This window comes from Delphinapterus leucas, chromosome X, assembly GCF_059928025.1.
Source record: "Delphinapterus leucas isolate spDelLeu-1000000601 "Yukka" chromosome X, BTC_Dleu_Yukka2, whole genome shotgun sequence".
NCBI classification, from domain to species: domain Eukaryota; kingdom Metazoa; phylum Chordata; class Mammalia; order Artiodactyla; family Monodontidae; genus Delphinapterus; species Delphinapterus leucas.
The window spans coordinates 105,821,756-105,842,091 of NC_143150.1; the positions used below are offsets into that span (position 1 = coordinate 105,821,756).

General features: G+C 41.3%; 1 protein-coding gene across 3 annotated transcripts in view; it reads left to right on the plus strand.

Annotated features, from left to right (window-relative positions):
* Positions 1-20,336, plus strand: part of DMD (dystrophin) — a 151,915-nt gene that overhangs the window by 90,601 nt on the left and 40,978 nt on the right. For all 3 annotated transcript variants that reach the window (XM_089904641.1, XM_022562112.2, XM_022562110.2), the window contains exon 13: positions 1,731-1,889. In XM_089904641.1, the coding sequence (XP_089760767.1) occupies positions 1,731-1,889 (159 nt within the window). The remainder of the gene's footprint in view (positions 1-1,730; positions 1,890-20,336) is intronic.

Sequence of the window (20,336 nt, forward strand, 5' to 3'; positions counted from 1 at the left end):
ATTTATACATAACTGGTTATTGAAGACGTGAGACTAAGTCATCTCATCTGGTACATAAAGGTGATCAAGGTAATAATAAAGAATAAAGTCAACACTCAGCCATTCATATATGACTTAAGTTACTTAAAAGAAAACAAAATAGCCTTTTCCCCCAAACATAACTATGATGCATTCTCTTTCTTAGCTGTGGGGGAAAGTATTGATAGTATTAATATATGAACCACTTTGACAGAAAAATATGTAAGCAGAGAATCAACGAAATGTAAACAACCTGAACGATTTGCTTCTTGGGGTCACTGATTTGAATATTAGAAGCTGTAGCACATTCACAGTAATTCAAGTTGTACCTGTATAATGATGGCTGCCATTCACTGACTGCCTCAGAAAGCAGTAAGAGAAGTTGAATTATAACTATGTGTTGTAATTAAACATGGGAAGTCCTAGCAATCAAACTGCAGAATTTGGGAAGAGAGCTAACAAATTAGGTGGTCACAACTGCTTTTGTTTTATTTTTAAACGAAATTTAGCTTTAGCTTATTCTGAGGGCATAAAATCCATTTTGACTCGATGTTGGATGGTAATATCATATCTTAGGGGCAGATCTGGGGAAGTGGTTTGGTAGATTGGTTGACTTCACTTAAATGTTTGTTTTTAACACCCAATAATTATTTTAATTTTAACTTAGCAACCAATTATCTGCCTTGATGGACCAAGGTCATTTAAATTAGGAGGATTTTTTTCCCTAAATCTGGAAGTTTTTCAACTCAGAGGACATAGAGATGAGAAAAGGAAATTAAAGGGGTGTGGAGAGGGAAAAATTAACTGTATCATCTTACTGAAATGTAGCCGGAAGCAAAGGGATTTAGCCTATCACTAAGAACAGAATGAAGTCCTTATAACTCGGAGGTACACAGGCTTTTCAGGAGCCGGGGGCGATGCATTTAGAAAATAATTTCTTCTGTGTATGAGAGAGTTCCTAGATAGGAGGAAAGATTGCAGCTTCCTCCCAACGTATAAGCCTTTGGCCTCTTTGTTCCCCAAGGTTAGTCTTTGAAAAGCTGCTCTGAGGAATGAGTTGTTCAGTCCTCTTGTATTAGTCACCTTAATGGCTTTTTTTTTTCCCTGCCAATTTTTGTTTCTCTATCTAAACGATAATTGAATGAAATAGTAGCCATTTTTATCTGTAGTTTCATTATTGTTATCATCCTGCCTCTGTGGGGTTTATAAGTTGAAACTGGCTTACCAAAGCAACACTTTTCACTTGCATTGCTTTCCACTTAAGAAAATATTTACTCTCTTATTTTAAACGGCTTCAGTTTTTTCCTGGTCAGTATCAACAACACAGTGGGTGAGTGAACAGATTGTCTTGACAGGCTTGGTAGCGAAAGCATTATACAGCCATTATTACGTCTCTTAATATTTACTAACGATTGATGAAACTGTCAACGTAGAGTCCCAGTATTACTGTCATTCTACCATTCATTTACCCACGTAAATAGGCCAACCAGATTCAATGGAAAATCTGAGCAAGAAACACTTGGAATTGTCACCAACAGGATGGTAGACCACAACTTCAGGAGTATCAAGATGTCTTTAAGAGCAGGAAAAGGGGTCTAATTAATTGTTAAGAGCAAATAACTGTTTCTATTTTTAAAATACACACCCAAGTCCCTGACCCCCAAGGCAAAATAAGGGGGGAAAAAACCAAAACCTTTGATTTTATTTTCCAGAGATGATGAACATTTGTTAATCCAGCATTACTGCCAAAGTTTGAACCAGGACTCCCCCCTGAGCCAGCCTCGTAGTCCTGCCCAGATCTTGATTTCCTTAGAGAGTGAGGAAAGAGGGGAGCTAGAGAGAATCCTAGCAGATCTTGAGGAAGAAAACAGGTGAGTTTTCTTTCTAGCTTTGTCATTGGTATGCAGAGTGCATACACTTGCGCACATAGAAAAGTGCCAGGAATCTTCACTTAGAGTCATTTTATGTCTAATTGTTTTCTCCAATAATCTGTTTAGCTCGGTTTACAGATTCTCTCTCTCTCTTTTTTTTTTTTTTTTTGTCATCCGAAAGAAGAAAATGAATGCAATAGCTATAAGTAAGAACTCATATAGTAGGTGTTAAAGGAATGAATGCTGATGGTGGTATTTGATTTGTTGCATGCGTTTCGGAGGCTTTGATTTCACGTTTGAGAATAGAATTTAAGAACAAAGTAGGTCATTTAATTTTATGATGATATGATTTGTACATGTGTTTGGCCATATTATCTATCTCAAAGCATTTAAGCAAGTCGGCTCATTGGTCATATTTGGGAATGAATTAGTTCATCTTAGTTTCCATCATCAAATACAGCGGCCATTTATGCACACTGTCCTAGCAGATTAGTGAGACAATTCCAGTTGTCAGTCATCACCTGAAAAACATGTCCATGGAAAAAGAGCAGAAATTATAAAAGTAAAAGCAAATTTCCTAATGACTGCACAGAGGACAAAGATGCAAACATCTGGCATATTGTGGGATGTCAGGATAATGCAAATCATTGGACTTTTACTTTTGTATTACGTTTATTATATCACAGGTCCCTTGGTTAAGAAAGGCTTTCGCACATGATCACTTCTAACTCAGCGTGCCTTCCTTAGACAGATGCCACCAGGCGAGTCTCTAAAGAGCAAATGCTCAAATCTGTGGGACTTGAGTACTTTCATCTCTTTGGTTTAGCCCAAGGCACAAGGACCTCTTAATCGAGGCAACCCAGTATGTCTGAGAACCAGTGCCCTCGGGGAGTATGTCACCTCAAGATGAAAAGGCAAAACTGCCGTTCATCCATTGCTTTCTCCTGCCACTGGCCTCTTTCTAGCTCTCAGTACCGCTGACCTATGGCCAGAGGTCCTTATCTGGTCGGCTTCCCTTTGTCTCTTTCTCGCCCCTCCAGTAAATCCTCCATGCCGACTGCAGTTGTGCATCTCTCCAGAACCAAGACCCAGCATGGCATTGTTCCTTCACTGGATTTCGGCATCGTTTAAAAAACCTAGCTCCTCAGCTGGGCATTTTAAACCTTCCACAGTTTTCTCTTGACCTGCTTGTCACAACTTCATCTTCTTTTGTACCTGTATTCTGGCCATGCTGTTGTGGCTGCTGTTTCTGAATGCATCCTGCTCTCATCCGCTTTCCGGGTCGAGCTCAAGCTTGCGTCTCAGCCTAGCTGCTAACCCCCATCGCTCCACTGCCATATCTGGCAAAGGAGTCCTTCCCATCCTCCATGCCCTTGCTCAGAATGATTTTCCCCACAGAGCCCTGTTAGATCCCGGCATTTGGAAGTAATCTGTCATTTGTCTGTGTTCTCAGAATACTCTGGACCTTTCTCAGAGACCTGTGTTTCAGTTTGCTTTTTGATCAGTTATTCCCAATGCTTCCCTCTAATGGAGACAGTGAATGCCTTTGGAATAAGGCCTGTGTTTCAATCCTCTTAATGCCCCCTATGGTACCTAGCACAGTGTGACTATTTAATGGGTTCTCCAGAAATGTTTGGTAAAAGCCTGAGTTAAGAATACAGAGGGGGTGCCACACACATACCATTCAGGAGGTAATACTGAACATTCTGTGGGTTTGGGCCTTATTTGTAAGACTGGCAATGAACATCATGGTAGATAAAACCTTTCCCTCTACTTTATTGAGTACCACTAGTATTCATTTATGTTAAGTCTTTAATTATTTTAGGGGTCAAAGTCAAATAGGAAGAAAAAGTTGGTATTGGCATTATAAATAGAATTTGATGTTACCCAGGAATAAAAATATTTTTGTACAATATGATTGTCCATTGTGTAATATATCTTTCCATTTCATTGGTCAAGAGTTCTGTCTCGGTTATTATTACTACACTTGCCCTCCACACCCTGACAACCAGGCCAAAGAGTGCTGGTGAAGAGTACTTGGAACTATCATTTGTATATCATTTCGTCATTTTCAGAGTACTTTAATGCATTTTGGGTCATTTAATCTTCCTAAAAGCTCTGTGTAGAAGATGGATGAGAAAATGCAGGTTCAGAGAGGTTCAAACGGCTTGACCCAAATTTCACAATCAGCCAGTGGCAGAAGCAAATCCAGATCCAGATTTTCTGACTCAAAATAGCCAACTGTGCCTTGCACCAGAGCCTAAAGAAGAGTCATCCTATGTAAATATCATTTATGTAGAAGTGTGCATCCTATGTAAATATCATGTGTGTAGAACTGTGGCACATTCCATGGAATGGACCTTTACTTGAGGGAATATTTTTAGGACTACATATGAACAAACCTGTCCATCGACTTGTGGTACAGTGATCACCAGTTTACCCTGAAAGATATCCAAGACCATTCCCCAGGAATGACATGGTTTATTCCCTGAAAGAAAGAAAAGATAAATTGCACCAGGGCTGCTTAGAGCTCCAAAATGAAGAATCTGGTATTGGTGCACGTCTTTCTGTAAGTTATCTTGACCCTCAAGTAAAGGTCAGGATGAGCTTCCTTCTTTCTTTCTCTCTCTACTTTGTCACATTTTCACTTCCTACCAAATCCCAAGAAACGTCTCTGCAGAGCTCCCCTCCTGAAGGTAGCCCCTGGTTTTCTTTGTTCTATCCTCTCCTGTCTTCCTGCAGTTCTTCTCAAAGAAATTCAGAGCCGTAGCTTTGTCTTCATGATCCTTGAGTTCAGTGTTGCTTAAAGGAGCCTGTAATTCACCATTTCCTTTCCTTCCTCTGAGAGAACCCGGGAGGCCATTAGATGTCCCCTGTCCGTGCCCGCCAACCTAGCTATATTTCTCTAGTCAAACTGGCTACGTAATTTGACAAATACAAGCAGACATTTAGAGCAAATGGGAAAGGATATTTAAAACTGAGAGTATCCCGTGTCCCTTGGACACATGTCTATGTGTACTTTGTGTTCCTTTATCCTGTAGCAAGGGCTTATCTCCAAATGACAGTTAGCAAGGGAAAGAGGCTTGAAAAGATCCCCATTCCTGACTAGATATGTTTATTGAATTCTGTTATTCATGACACCTCCCCACCATCCCCTTGGAAAACAGAAATTGGCTAATGAGGAAGTGTCTCAAGGATATCTTACCTCTGTCTTTAGAATTCCATTTCTCCCAGTTGTTGCCACATAGCATTCAATAAATATTTGTTGAATAAGTTAATGAATAAATGAATTGAAATGGAGCTGAATTTATTTTCCTTGTAGCACTCATGCATGTACTTTTGGCTAAAATTCTTTTTACGTCCTAATTTCAGAGAGGAAAGCCTTTTGAAAGCTTTTCTTGTGCTTGCTTTTCAGAATACTTCCCATTTTCAAACTTCTTTGATGAGCACCAAGCCTTGCTTTGTCATAAATTTAGAATGTTCAAAATTCATTTTCCAAATCCGAAGCCCCGCGTGTCTCCCCCCACTGGCTTTCTCTGATTCTTGGCTTATGCCACAAAGATAAGACGAAAGCTCTGAGCAAAAGCTAAGTCTGACTCTCAGTTTTCTCGATAGGGTCTCTCATAAATTTGGGTGACTAGTGACTTATACGGTCTTTAACGTTTCACTTCTGCATAATGTTTCTCCCTCATACCACAGATAATTCTGATTCACCTGTTCGGTCGAGACCAGTTGGATGTCGAGCATTTGCTCTGTTGTGCGTCCTTAGCATTGCAAACTCCAAGTTCGCTTTTGTCCTGCGTACAGGACAGCCTGCAATCTGCTGACTTAAATCTGTAGTGACAAATTTCGATGTATTTTTCTCTGCACTAAGTGAACTCAGACTTGCTCTGAAATTCTAGGTATGACCCTAGCAATGAAAAGGTAGCCTTTATGAGAGACAAAACCTCATTGTCATTCTGCTGCCTGCGCATCAAATTGATTAGATTGTTCCCAAGTCTAAAAGGAGGGTAGATACTAAGCTGATTTACTGTGAAGTCTAAAGTTAATTAAAATTGTTAGTAGATGTTTTGTGACGACGGAGGATTCTGAACTTTTAGTACCTGCTAGGTACCTTTCATATGTCTTGCTGGGCAACCAGTCATGATGCAGCCTAAGTGTGAGTTTTCCCTTGATCCTTTTCACTCGTCCAGTGGCTATGCAGGATTGTAAATGTTATATTCAGAAAAACTCTAGATGGGTTACTTATACCACTGAATTAAACTAACTGGCGATCGTCATCCTGGTGCTTTCCCTTGTAAATGACGTGATGACCGGGCCCGGGGCTCATAGTTTTCAATCTTCACAGCCTCAGGACGTCTTTATCCCACGTTCCTTCCTTTGGTCTTTGTGTGAGTCTCACGTGATGGTGAGGAGATGGCCAAGATGAAGGGAAGCCGAAGCGGGTCGGGAGTGGGCGTTTCGAGCTGAGCGAGGAGCATAAACAAAGGTGTCAGGGAGGAACAGCACGGGGTACTTGGGAAACCACAGACAGTTGCGCGACCTCTGTAATTAGTCCAGAAATGGGAGGAGATGAAGCCGGACAGGTCGGCAAGGCCAGGTGGAGAACGACAAGGCCAGGTGGGGAGGGACAAGGACGCAGTGCGGTGCTGTGTGGGGGCCTCCTCACCTGGTACAGGAGCCCCCCAGGGGTGAGCCAGGAGCGATGCTGTTAGACTTACACTTACGTGTGTGACTTGGGCAGCTGGGCGGAGGCTGGGGGGACTTTGAAGAGCACAGGCCTGGAAGAAGGAAGTCAGATGGGGAGGGAGCATGGAAGCCCAGGAAAGAGATGATAAGGGCCCACAGGAGGGTAATAGAAATGGGGAGGATGGGCTGAATCTGAGGGATATTTTAGGGGAGGGGAGGGGCGGGGCTGTTTGGCTGGCTGGTTGGGCGGATCTGGGGAGGGAGGGAATGAACCCCAGTTCTGGCGGGTGCAGGGCGAGACCACGGTTGTTGGCAGCTGGGACTGACAACTCAGGAAGAGCGGCAGCAGGGTCGTCCTTCAGTTCAGCAGGATTTACAGAGGGCCTTCCTCAAGGTCAAGTAGCTGGAAGATGGTGAATGGGGTGCAGGAGACGTTGAGTTTGAGGTTCTGGTGACATACCCACGGACAAATGTCTGACGGTGGGAAATGGAACTTTGAAGCTGGAAGGAGGGGTGTGGGCCAGAGATAACAGATCTGGGAGTCACCAGCTCACAGCTGGTAGCTGAAACTGAGAGTCAATTTATCTACCCAGGGAGCACGTGGCAGAAGGGGAACAATGGGCTTGGTAAAACTCTAGAAGACGTAAACATTAAAATGTTTATAGAAGTCCCTTTATTGTTTAATAGGTAATCCATGCACATCGTATGAAATCCAAAGGGTTTAAAAGGCATATAAAGATAGTGAGCGTTTCTCCGACCTTGTCCCCTGGCTGTCGTGCTCCCAGTGCCGGGGGCTGCCCGCTTTACTTCTTTCTCGTGTAATCTTTCAAAGATATTCTCTACATACGCAAATATTTTTGTGGTTGTTGGAATTATTTCACACAGTACCATGTAGTGTTCACTCTGGTCTTTTCGTTCTACTTAAAGATCCCTAATTACACACGCTGGAGGAATATCCCAGAAGAAGAGGGGAAGAGAGCTTGGGAATGATAGCATTTTCCCGGAGGAGGCAAGAGGGAGAGGGGCACAAGGACACAGGAGGAGGCATGGTTTTGAACGGGAGAAGGGCCACCTCTGGAAATCATGTTGTAGGTGACGAAGCCGGGGTAAGGAATGGGGGTGGGGAAGATAACAGTGAATGTTAACTGTCCAGTACACATCATTGGGAATTAGTAGAGACTGATTCTCATAGCTGGTCTGCACATTTTTTTTAAGTTGAATTGGGGGGAAAAGGGTAGTGTATGAGAAAGTTAATGAATCTGGGCCCTCATGCCACTTGGCAATAGGAGCCCCCAAAACACAGGGCTACAGAGCCTTTTTAGAGAAAGGGAGCTACTTCTCTCATATAAATCAAACCGACAAGGTCTTTCATGGCCAGAGAAGCTGCCGTATGAAGAGAAGCTGAAGGGCATACCCACTGCATTTAATAAGCTGTGCAGGAGTCAGCCGCCCCCGCTCTAGGCAGGCTGGGACGACAGTTACATGGGGCGGGGTCGCCATGATTCCCAGGCTCAGTTTCTAACTAAGCCACCCAATAACTACATTTCCTTCAGTGTATCCTGAGTTAATCGAAGCTTGTGGATGGATGACCCGAGTTCTCCCTCTTTTTAACTGTCTTGTTATACTAAATGTATTAATGTTGCCTTAAACCTTTTCGGGGAGCAGCGTGAGGTTTTCTTTTTTACAAGAAAATTTTATTTTTCACAGTAGAGACAGTTTGAATATTCATATTATAAATTCTCTGTAAACACACAGACAAAATTTAACTTGGAATACAGGTAGCCACGTATAATCTTTTTTTTTAATCGAAGTATAGTTGATTTACAAGATTGTGTTGCAGATGTACAGCACAATGATTTGGATATATATGTATGTGTATATATTTTTTTCAATTCTTTTCCGTTATTGAATATAGTTCCCTGTGCTATACAATAAATCCTTGTTGTTTATTCTGTATATGGTAGTGTGTATCTGTCAATCCCGTACTCCTAATTTATCCCTCCCCCCTCCCCTTTGGTAACCATAAGTTTGTTTTCTACGTGAGTCTGTTTCTGTTCTGTAAATAAGTTCATTTGTACTCTTTCTTAAATTCCACATGTGAGATATATAATATTTGTCTTTCTCTGACGTCACTTAGTATGATAATCTCTGCGTTCATCCATGTTGCTGCAGATGGCATTCGTTCATTCATTTTTATGGCTGCGTTATTCCATTCTGTGTGTGTGTGTGTGTGTGTGTGTGTGTGTGTGTGTATACACGTGTGTGTGTATACACACACACACCCCACATCTTCTTTATCCATTCATCTGTTGATGGACAACATCATGAAGTTTTAAGTGCAAATACTCAATCTATTTAAATGGGGGATATGTTTTTTAAAGACTGGAGTTATCACTCGATTTTAGGGTCCTCTGTCTTAGATGTCTTGGAAATCATAACAAAAACTCGTCCGGTGAGTTTAGATCTTGGCATAGGAAATTGGATAGTCATGAGGACTGCTTCATCCCACAGAAAAACTGAAGTACCCCTCTGGTGATAACAGTATTCACAACTTATTGGTACAGCTGCCATCTTCCTAGAGCAAGCTGGATAAAAGCTGAAGTTCTTACAATCCGATTTCCCTTTTTAGATCCTCCATGAAGACCCTCATCCTTCTGTTGGCTTTTGTTACCAGACCATCCTGCTGCGGTAGAACTGACTGTAGTCTTAACTTTCTTTAGTTACTTTCCAGGCCTGAGGATATCATTCCATTCAATTCAACAGCTAGTTAGTGAGTGCTTAATGTGTTTTTCAAACAGGACTAGAAAAAGGAATAAGCCTTGGTTCTTACCCTCATGGGGCTCAAACTTTAATAAAAAGACATTCAAATATAAACAGTTATAACCCAGTGTTACAAGTGCTCTGAGGGCACAGAGGTGAATGACTAGTTCTGTCGGAGGGATTGGGGAGACTTTCACAAAGGGAGGTGAACATAAAGGCTGAATAGGAGTTTTCCAGGCTGAGAGAGGGCGTAAGGTTGAGCCTTTGCAGACTGTTGGGGCAGTGAGTTATGTGTGGCCAGAGCACAGGATGAAGACAACGAGAGAGTAGTGGAATGGTAGGTGGAGACCGCTGTTTAAAGGGCTTTACATGTCAGACAAAGGAGTTTGGACTGTATCCTATAAGCAGTTGAACAGTGAAGGCTTTGTGAGGAGGAGAAGATTTAGCAAAATAATTGTAAGCAGGGAGCTAAAGCCATGGAGATTGGTGGAAGGATAGTGCAACAGTTCATTGAAACATGGCCAGGTTCTTAACTAAGGATCTCTTAGGCAAGTGAAGAAGTGATAGAGAAATGGGAAGTCGCTGGATGAATGAGGGCAGGGGAGATGGGAGAGGGAGGAATTGGCTGGTATGAAATTTTTTTATCAGGGAACTGGGAAATGGTCATTAAAAAACAATATCAACAACAACGTAGCACACACAAGAAAAGCAACTGATTGGCCAAGGTCAATGGATAGAGAAAAAGAACTATGTGTTGCGCATACTGAGTTCCGTTTGCCCAAGGAGATTCAAACATAGCAGTAAGATTCCTGTAGTAGAAATAGTAAATCAGTGAACAGAGTGGGGATTAACTTAGTTGATACAATTGAGCTTCAAATTTAGTTTGAGGTTCCCTGCAGGCAGGGGGAATAAGAGGAAACAATGATTTGTCTATCTCTCAATATTGGATGAAAGAAGCGTGAAACTTTCTAAGGAAACAGCGTAGTTTTCCTGGTTCTAAATAACAGTAACAGCAAAAACAAATAGCTGTCATTTGAGTGCTTGCTGTGGACCAAACCTGTTCTGAGTATATGTAAGATCCTATTCAATCCCCACAACAACCCTATGAACGAGAGGCTGTTTCCCAAATAAAGACTCCATGACACAGGGTATGAAGGACACGCCACACGGCTAGCAAGGAATAGGGCCTGGATTCAAACTCAGGCATTCCTGGGCTCTTAGACAGTGTTAATGCTTTGCTGTGATTACTGGCTAGTCTCCTTATCAATATTTTTATAACAAAGACTGAAGGAAATTGTATGTGGCTGCTTCTAGTAGCCTTTGATAATTGTGGAAAGCTTGCCGTTAAAGACCAAAGAAATGATGACAGTTCTCCATGGATAAAGGTCACTATTGCCCAAAATGTGTTCTATAACATACCTCTAAGATACTCTAAAAAGACTGATTCTAAGGACAGATAAACTTCGGAAGTGCTTGTACTGGAAAGTGTTGATTAATTTGCGTTTGCATTGAAGAGTCCAGAAGTAAAGAAACATGATTAGCTTTGTTTAACCCAGTGTTGGTTACACATACTTGACCTCAGCCCAGTTGTAGTGTTCTGTGGAACTCACTTTGGTAAGAAATACAGGTCTGTACTAATGTCTCTGAAAATGAAGCCTGGATTTTTCTCACAAAAGTAACTTCCGATTTTCTCCAGTAGTAAAGCCCTACAACCCGAGAGACCAAAATGATTTAGTCTGGAAAATTCAGATAGGTATTAAATCATCTCCTGTAAGAAGAGATAATTCTAGGAGGTCTTTTTGTGGAACATCCCACCGTGAGTGACCTGGCTTTCCCATCAAACCACGAAAAAGCATTTCCACCAGTAACTTGACAAAATTAATTTGCTATATGGAGCTCTTAATTGTTGTTAACTGATTGAATTTCGATGGATGTCTACCAAACACAGGAACTTTTGCTCCTATGACAATTACTGTTGGATTTTGCTGCGTAAGTTGTTAGATGCGAAGGCCAGTTGTTACTTGAGGCCTCTCCTGGGTTGTGATATAAAAGTGTATTACCAACACATGGGAAGATATTAGCGGGAATGCAGGTGTAACAGTCATCTCAATGACAGATTAAGGTATACATTTTGAAGATGTGTAGCTAGTGTATGGTCCTGTGTAATGCTACTTGAGGAAGCTGATTCCTTTTCTGGCACGGAAATGTTAGAGGAAGGATCAGTGATGAATCTATCAACCTTGTGTGGCTTGGTACTTAGCAAGTTTAAGTTCACAGAACCCATGGCTAATGGAGACATCCAGGAGACTGTTGAAAAGACAGGTCTGGAGTCTAGAAGAGAAGGCTGGACTGAGGAGTAATGGGTTGGGGGAGGTCGGGTCATGGGTGTAGAGGAGGTGGAAGCCTAGCGAGAGGACAGGGTCCTCTTAGGAAGAGAACACGTGTGGAAAGAAGACCAAGGACCTCCTGGTGTACTTGATTGTAACTGGCTATGCCCAGTTCTCCACCGGTAGCCCAGATAGAAACGGTTTCCTGGTTTGTATTACTTATGTAAATGGATGACTTCTGCAGATGACCAAACCCTTTTTTATTTTCCTGCTCTGTGGATATAATTAAAGTTGACCTCTTTCTGTATCTCCAAATTCTGGGTTACCTTTTGGTACCACTCCGTCTGCTATCTACAATTTATAAGTAAACCCATATGATCCTTTTCCTGTAATTTCCTAGTAAAGCAAAGTGATTATTTCAAAGATAGAAAATAACCTATATTCTTAGCTTAAACAATGAGCATAATTCCCAGTCCTTTTGCATTAGTGTAAGGTTTGTCACCATGGAACTGAACAATATCCCACACACTAGAAGGTGAGCTCTTGAAGGGTAAGGGACTGTGTCTCGCATATGTTTCTCTCTGTAGTGCTGGTGTAGGCTTTACATGTTGATTCGATTAATGGATAAATGTCCTTTGGAGTTTTCTTGTTCCCTGCCAGATTTCTTGGCTGGTTTTTCTACATCTGTGACTCTATTTCTGTTTTGTCAGTAAGTTCATTTGTATCATTTATTTCAGATTCCATATATAAGCGATATCATATGGTATTTGTCTTTCTCTGTCCGACTTGCTTCACCCTGCATGACAGACTCTAGGTCCATCCATGTCTCTACAAATGACCCAATTTCATTCCTTTCTATGGCTGAGTAATATTGCATTGTATATAAGTACCACATCTTTTTTTTTTTTTTTACATCTTTATTGGAGTATAATTGCTTTACAATGGTGTGTTAGTTTCTGCTTTATAACAAAGTGAATCAGTTGTACATATACATATGTTCCCATATCTCTTCCCTCTTGCGTCTCCCTCCCTCCCACCCTCCCTATCCCACCCGTCCACCAGGTGGTCACAAAGCACGGAGCTGATCTCCCTGTGCTATGCGGCTGCTTCCCACTAGCTATCTATTGTACGTGTGGTAGTGTATATATGTCCATGCCGCTCTCTCGCTTTGTCACAGCTTACCCTTCCCCCTCCCCATATCCTCAAGTCCATTCTCTAGTAGGTCTGTGTCTTTACTCCTGGCTTCATCCCGCATCTTTTTTTATCCATTCATCCGTCGATGTACATTTAGGTTGCTTCCATGTTTTGGCTATTGTAAATAGTGCTGCTATGAACATTGGGGTGCATGTATCTTTTTGAAGTATGGTTTCCTCTGGATATATGCCCAGGAGAGGGATTGCTGTGGATCATATGGTAGTTCTATTTTTAGTTTTATAAGGAACCTCCATACTGTTCTCCATAATGGCTGCACCAATTAACATTCCCACCACCAACGTAGAAGGGTTCCCTTTTCTCCACACCCTCCCCAGCATTTATTGTTTATGGAGTTTTTAATGATGGCCATCATGACTGGTGTGAGGCAGTACCTCATTGTAGTTTTGATTTGCATTTCTCTGATAATGAGTGATGTTGAGCATCTTTTCATGTGCTTTTTGGCCATCTGTATGTCTTCTTTGGAGAAATGTCTGTTTAGAACTTCTGCCCGTTTTTTGATTGGGTTGTTTGGTTTTTTGACATAGAGCTGCATGAGCTGTTTGTATATTTTGGAGATTAATCCCTTGTTGGTCGCTTTGTTTGAAAATATTTTCTCCCACTCTTTGGGTTGTCTTTTATATCATTTTCCACTGGACGGCAAACACTGAAGTTGTTTAGGTTAGCCCAGACTTGAACATTTCCTGGGCTTATTTTGGAGCTCTCTTTTAAATTCATTGTCTGAAAATACTGAGAAGTGTCTGCATACATAATTCTGCAGGCGTGTACACGGCGTCTTTCTCTCATGTACACGGTTAAACTTGATTCCTCCATAGTAGGAGAGAGCATTAGAAAATTATGGACTTCATTGGGGAAATAATCTTTTTTGCTGTGAGAAATAATATTTTGAATTTAGAACTTTTTTTTTTTCTTTTTTTTTTTTTTTGCGGTACGCGGGCCTCTCACTGCTGTGGCCTCTCCCGTTGCGGAGCACAGGCTCCGGAGGCGCAGGCTCAGCGGCCATGGCTCACGGGCCCAGCCGTTCCGCTGCATGTGGGATCTTCCCGGACCGGGGCACGAACCCGTGTCCCCTGCATCGGCAGGCGGACTCTCAACCACTGCGCCACCAGGGAAGCCCTAGAACGTATTTTTTATATGAGCTTTATCAAGATATAATTCACATACCATAAAATTAACGCACTTAAAGTGTATATGTCACTGGTTATTAGTGCATTCACAGAGCTGTGCAACCATCGTCACATAAGCAATTTTAGAACAATTTCCTCACCCCAGAAAGAAACCCCATACCCATTTTCAGTCACTCTCCACTTCTTCCAAAACAACCGCACCCCAGCCCTAGACAGTCACTAATCTTCTTTGTTTTATATGGATTTGCTTATTCTGGACTTTTCATATAAATGGAATAACACAATACATGGTCTTTTGTAAGTGGCTTCTTTCACGTAGCCTAATATTTTAAAGGAACACCTATGTTGTAGCATGTATTAGTCCTTCATTCTTTATTACTGAATGATATTCTATCGCATAGAAATACCACATTTTAAAACATTCATGTGGCAGTTGATGGACGTTTGAGTTGTTTCCACTTAATGGCTATTATGGATAATTCTGCCGTGAACATTTGTGCACGAGTACTGGGACTTACTTTAAAGAAATGATCCTGTAGTTTCTGTCATTGTAATAGAGGAGACCGTAGGATCAAATATGGCAAGAGTATATAGCAGGGCATGCCAGGAAGTGAAAAATAGGCCATCAAGATAAATTTACTGGGAGAATTTAAGGCCAAGTCTTAACTACTCGTGAGGGATTCAAGCCAGGACACACAAAGCCTAAAATTATGCTTCTCCTGGAGACCGTTACAGCGTTTTGCTGACCACAAACAATGAAAGTTTAATATCTTACTGTATTTGTCTGAAAATTGAAACACACTTTTCCCAATGGTACTATTCCTGGAGACTAGACTTCCTCATTTCTAAAACCTTTCCGGTCCTAGTATGCTTTGTGTATGGTTAAGACTAGTCACGGTCATATTTGTCTTGGGTTTTGTCTGTCTGCTTTCTTTCCAGGTATAACAGGATTTTTTTGAATGAATTCTTCTCTTCTTGTGTTGAACTTTTGATTAATACATTTATTCTTGGACAATACTGTGTTAGTCCTTGATCAGAAATTTGTGAAAAAATATCTCACTCATTGAAGATTTAAAAAACTAAAGCCCATTAATACTGTCAGGTTCTGTCTCATGGAGCTCAAGCAAGATATAGATCACTATGTCGAGGGCAAATCCTGAGAACAGAGTATATGTAAGTACATTAACCCTGTAGACTTGGTCTGAACAGTTTATTACAGCAGTAATCTGTGGACAAAATTTTATCATTCTGTCACATGCCCAGCAGATTTGGTGGAATCTAAGGAAATCTCATCCTAGTGATCTTAGCTCAGTGATTTCATTTTGCCCAGATGCTCAGCTGTGATACACTTTACTATAGCACAGATGATGGAAAATATACAACAATTCCCAGATTCTGGGGTAGCTACAATCATGACTGGGGAGGGGGGGCAAGAATTAAAGAGAGCAAATGGTGAATCAGTTTCTAAGCGCTCACGCTCTCCCTCTCTCCCTCTCTTTCTTTCTTTCTCTCTCTCTCTCTCTCTCTCTCTCTCTCGCTGTCTCTCTCTCTCTATATATATTCTGCCAAGTTCAGTGGGTGTTATTAGATTGCTTTTATTTCAGACAATTTAGGTGCTTTCCTTTGGTAAGAAGCTTTCAGCACACCTGAGGTTCCAAATCCAAAGAGTACACAATATAGAGAAAGAAGTCATAATAATTATGAACACTTGGATTGGGCTGGGTCTGGTTCTAACAAAGTTGTACATAGGGAATGTAGACCGCACTGGCTCACTGAACCTCCTGGTGGGATGAGTGCTTAGGTCAGTTGCCCAGCCTCAGCAGCTGGCAGAGCCTGGCTGTGAATCAAGGTCTTTGTAACTCCAGAACCGTGCTCTCAAACCCTGTTGCAATTCCCACCTCAGCCACGGGCGATAAAAGGCACCAAAAAGGCAATGTGTCCAAAAAAACTTCTCGTATTTTTCTTTACTTGCTTCAACATCGCTTTTTATAAGTAAGTAAAGGTATTTTATTTATTTATTTTTTCGGCTGCCTTGGGTCTTCGTTGCTGCGTGTGGGCTTTCTCTAGTTGCGGCGAGCGGGGGCTACTCTTCGTTGCAGTGGTTTCTCTTGCTGTGGAGCACTGGCTGTAGGCACGCGGGTTTCAGTAGTTGTGGCACACAGGCTCAGGAGTTGTGGCGCAATGGCTTAGCTGCTCCGCTGCATGTGGAATCTTTCCGGACCGGGTTCGAACCTGTGTCCCCTGCATTGGCAGGCAGATTCTCAATCAGTGCGCCACCAGGGAAGTCCTGCTTCAGCATTGCTTTTAAACGCAGATATCACTGGAAGAAATGGTACATTATTATGAAATCCCAGTAAGGTTTATTCAGTAGGAAAGGGGCTGGAATTTAAGAGCTCTACATGCATTACAAGGGGACAATGTTAAGAGAAGAGGATTAGAAACAAGAGCCTGGGGGGGGGGGTTCCTGCCATTTTTACTGTTTTGCTTAAGGCAGACCTAAAATATGCATATTTTTACTTCCCACCCTGTGAGCGGCTCCATAATTAACACTGGTAGTGCCAAGGCATATTAATGTCTCTTTCCATCTAGTTTAGGGGTATTTTTGACTTTGTGTTTGATAAAATTTTACAGTATAGCTTTAAATATTTTAATTATAATTGAAAAAGGCTCTGTGCAATTTCCAGTTTTTAAAATACCTCACGCCTGCGAAATTTGTCTTTCCCTTTTTTTTTTTTTAGAAACTGCTAATTTGCTAGATTTATAGTTGCTGTAATAGTTCTGTGTGATTTACTACATTTGCCTGAATCCAGATTGGTGGATATGATTTAGCTGCTTTTAACACTGTATGAGGGTAAAGCTAGATTTCTCTGGGCCTAATCTTTTTAGATGCAGACCTTTGTAGTTGTTCCCACTTTATGAAACGGATCCTGTGTGTGCTCATGCTTTGATATACAGTTTAATGTATAAGACTTGTTAAGACGGTGATCACTGGAAAGTGATCTTCAATTATATAATTACACACAGCACGGAAGTTCCATTTAAAGAGTACCTGACCTACGTTGAAAACGCTTGGTTGACATCAGTAAATCAATAGAACTTACACAAAGATTGTTGTAATGTTCTTTATTATAACTAGCATGTAGCTTGTTATGATTGCTGGAGGGACCAGGTGCTTTCATGTTTTCAGCAGGTAGAGGTAAAGGCCAATTTGATTTCTCTCTCTGGTTTTTTTTTTTTTTTTTTTGATTTGTTTCTTATATCCATTAGCTAGTTAGGAAAAATTTTTTAATGTAAATTCGTATCTGGACAACCACATTTATACACATGATGACATAAAATTAATCAGATACAGCTACATAGTTGTAGAATGGAGGGATTTTTTTAAGCTCTATGGAGAGTAAGAAATTAATAATGGATGGGAGACTTTTTTTTTTTTTTTTTTTTCTTTTAGCAAGACTGGCTGCAGGAAGAAATTGTGGTGACAGAAACCATGTGAAGTGAAATTGAATTAGTGTTCTTTAGGGAGCTACCAGAGAAATATAATTTACAGGATAATCAAGGACCTAAACAGATTCTCTGTGGAGTCATTGTCCGCTCCCTGACGTATATTCATCGACGTTGAAATGACTCCACAAATACCGTCTGTCTAACAATTAGAGAATCGATAGGGGTGAAACGTACATGTATAACTTCAAGAAAAGCAAAATATGTATCTGTAACAAACAATATAAATTGACAGCCAACTGTTAAAATGAGCAGATTATGTACTTGTGGTTAAGGTTTAAAATGACTCACCCTGGAACAGTGGTATCTCACTGATCTTTTATGGGAATGATATCCCCTATGTGCTTTATAAATACTGCGTCCAAAAATATCCAGCATTACGATGTACTTTAAAAGGTACTGGCATAGAAGTTTTTAAATTTAAGAAAATGACTTAGTTCATAAGGGCTAACTGGCTTCATTTCCCAACCCCTAACACTGCTCTGTAACCATGACCACATTTATTAGGAAATGTTTAGTAAAAGTTATCTGTAATTCAACTCTTTTTTTTTAAGTGCTTTTAAAAATTAATTTTATTTTTATTTATTTTTGGCTGCGTTGGGTCTTCGTTGCTGCGCGCGGGCTTTCTCTAGTTGCGGTGAGCAGGGGCTACTCTTCGTTGCGGTGCGCAGGCTTCTTATTGCCGTGGCTTCTCTTGTTGCGGAGCACAGGCTCTAGGTGCATGGGCTTCAGTAGTTGCAGCACCCGGGCTCAGTAGCTGTGGCGCGCAGGCTCAGTAGTTGTGGCGCACGGGTTTAGTTGCTCCGCGGCATGTGGGATCTTCCCGGACCGGGGCTCGAACCTGTGTCCCCTGCAGTGGCAGGCAGATTCTCAACCACTGTGTCACCAGGGAAGCCCTGATTCAACTCTTTGCACATCAGTTTTTCTTGGTAATCTTCATCAAAATTTATAAATACCTGTAAAAGAGAACTTAGACTCAAGTCAAAGAACTTTGTATTTTACTTGGTTTCTGGCCAAGATACCTCCTTTTGAGCTATTTCGGGTGCTATTTCTGGCTTTTCGAACCTTTGGCATGACAGCTTGTCCTGCCTCAGAGCTTCAGGAAAAAAACCATTCCCTCAAAATAAATAAGTTTGTTATTGAGCTCAGTAGAAGTTTTATGTATGCCACATACTTGTTTAAGGGGAGGTCACTTGTTTGGTTCACTGAACCCTGTTCTGGTAAATTTAGATTTGAACGAGTACTGTGGGAACCCTGACCGTACATTTACAAAATCAACATGTCCTGGTAGGCTCCTGATTAAGATAATGTTAGCTTTTGCTTTAAGGCATCTTCTTCTCCTACCATTTGTGCAGTGGTAGGTAATGTATGGAGTGAAAAAAATTTTAAAGCCATAGTTGGGCTTGAAAACAAGATGAACATTTCTGTGGACCAGAAATGGGGAGTTGGGGGGAGGGGGAGTGCAGGACGTGGTGAGCAGTGTGTGGGGCTCACACGCTGGTCAGTGGACTTTCAAACTCCTGTTGGAATAACAGGAATTAAAATTCTCCTCACCAGGTCAGGGCTCAGAGCCAGATTTGAGATCAGGGTCCTGCCAAAACACACCTGGAGAGGGACGGACACATACTTATATTTGAAAGGAAAATGAAAAAGAGAACCATTTGGACTGCAGCAGGGGACTACAGCTTATATGTATGTAGCCATGGACCTAATGCATAGAACCTAGGGAAGAAGTGAGAAGCATGGTTGAGAAAGGGGAGCATCACAGCCAGGTCCTTGAAGCCAGGACCTGAACCATGCTGCCTGGTGAATGAAATTAGCAATAATTGCATTCATATCACTCAATGTAGGAGCTTCAAACTACCAATATAAGATCTAGCCCTAGACTAGAGGCCCTGAGACCCTGCTGCCTGAGTGGAAACAGCCATAAAACCACTTGACAGAGAAGAGTCAGTTCAGAAGGAGAGAGAAGTAGAATGGAAAACACTCAAACACGAAATATAGCAGAAAACACACTCTATCCGTTTCAAAATGTCTCCAAACCAAAATCCAAAACACACGCAGACTTGAGATAGCCCCCGCAAACTGACCATCAAATGATGAATTAAGCCTAGATGAAAATAAAACAGAACAGTCCAACAAAGATTGTAAGTACATTTAAGATGCTCAAAGACATAAATAAGGAAATACCATTTATTAAAATAAATGAAAAGACAGAAATTGATGAAGTACAGATGGATCTGGAAAAGACATCTTTGGAAATTAAAAACTATCGTCATTGAAGCTACTGAACTCAATAGACAGGGTAAATTCTAGGCTGGACCCAGTCAGGGAAGGTAAGGAATTGGAAAGATGATGCTGAGGACTTTACTATACACAGCACTGAGAAAAACAGGTAAATATTAAATAAGCAATTAAGGAAAGATGGGGAATTGACCACAAGACTCTAACATACACCTAGTACAAGTTTCAGAAGAGAGAATGGAGGAAATGGCAGAGAAGCAACATTTGAAGCAGTAAGAGCCGAGAATCCTCCAAAACTGAAGAATGATGTGGGCCTTTAAGGAAATGGTCTCCTGAGAGAAATTTCAAACCTCTGGGAAGGCAAGAAAGGCCTATGTAGAGAGCAATTGGTATTCTTTACAGCTCAGCTTTGGGAAGCCCTGGCTGATTCAAATGAGCTTTTTCTGTTTTTCAGTGGAAAGCATAAAAAACAGAAGTGCAGTGTCTTGTATGTATTAAACCATGGTTTCTGAACAAGGGCACTTAGAAATAACTCAGTAAAGGAGAGCTCTGTGGGAAACTAGACCCAGAGAAAGACGTCTCTG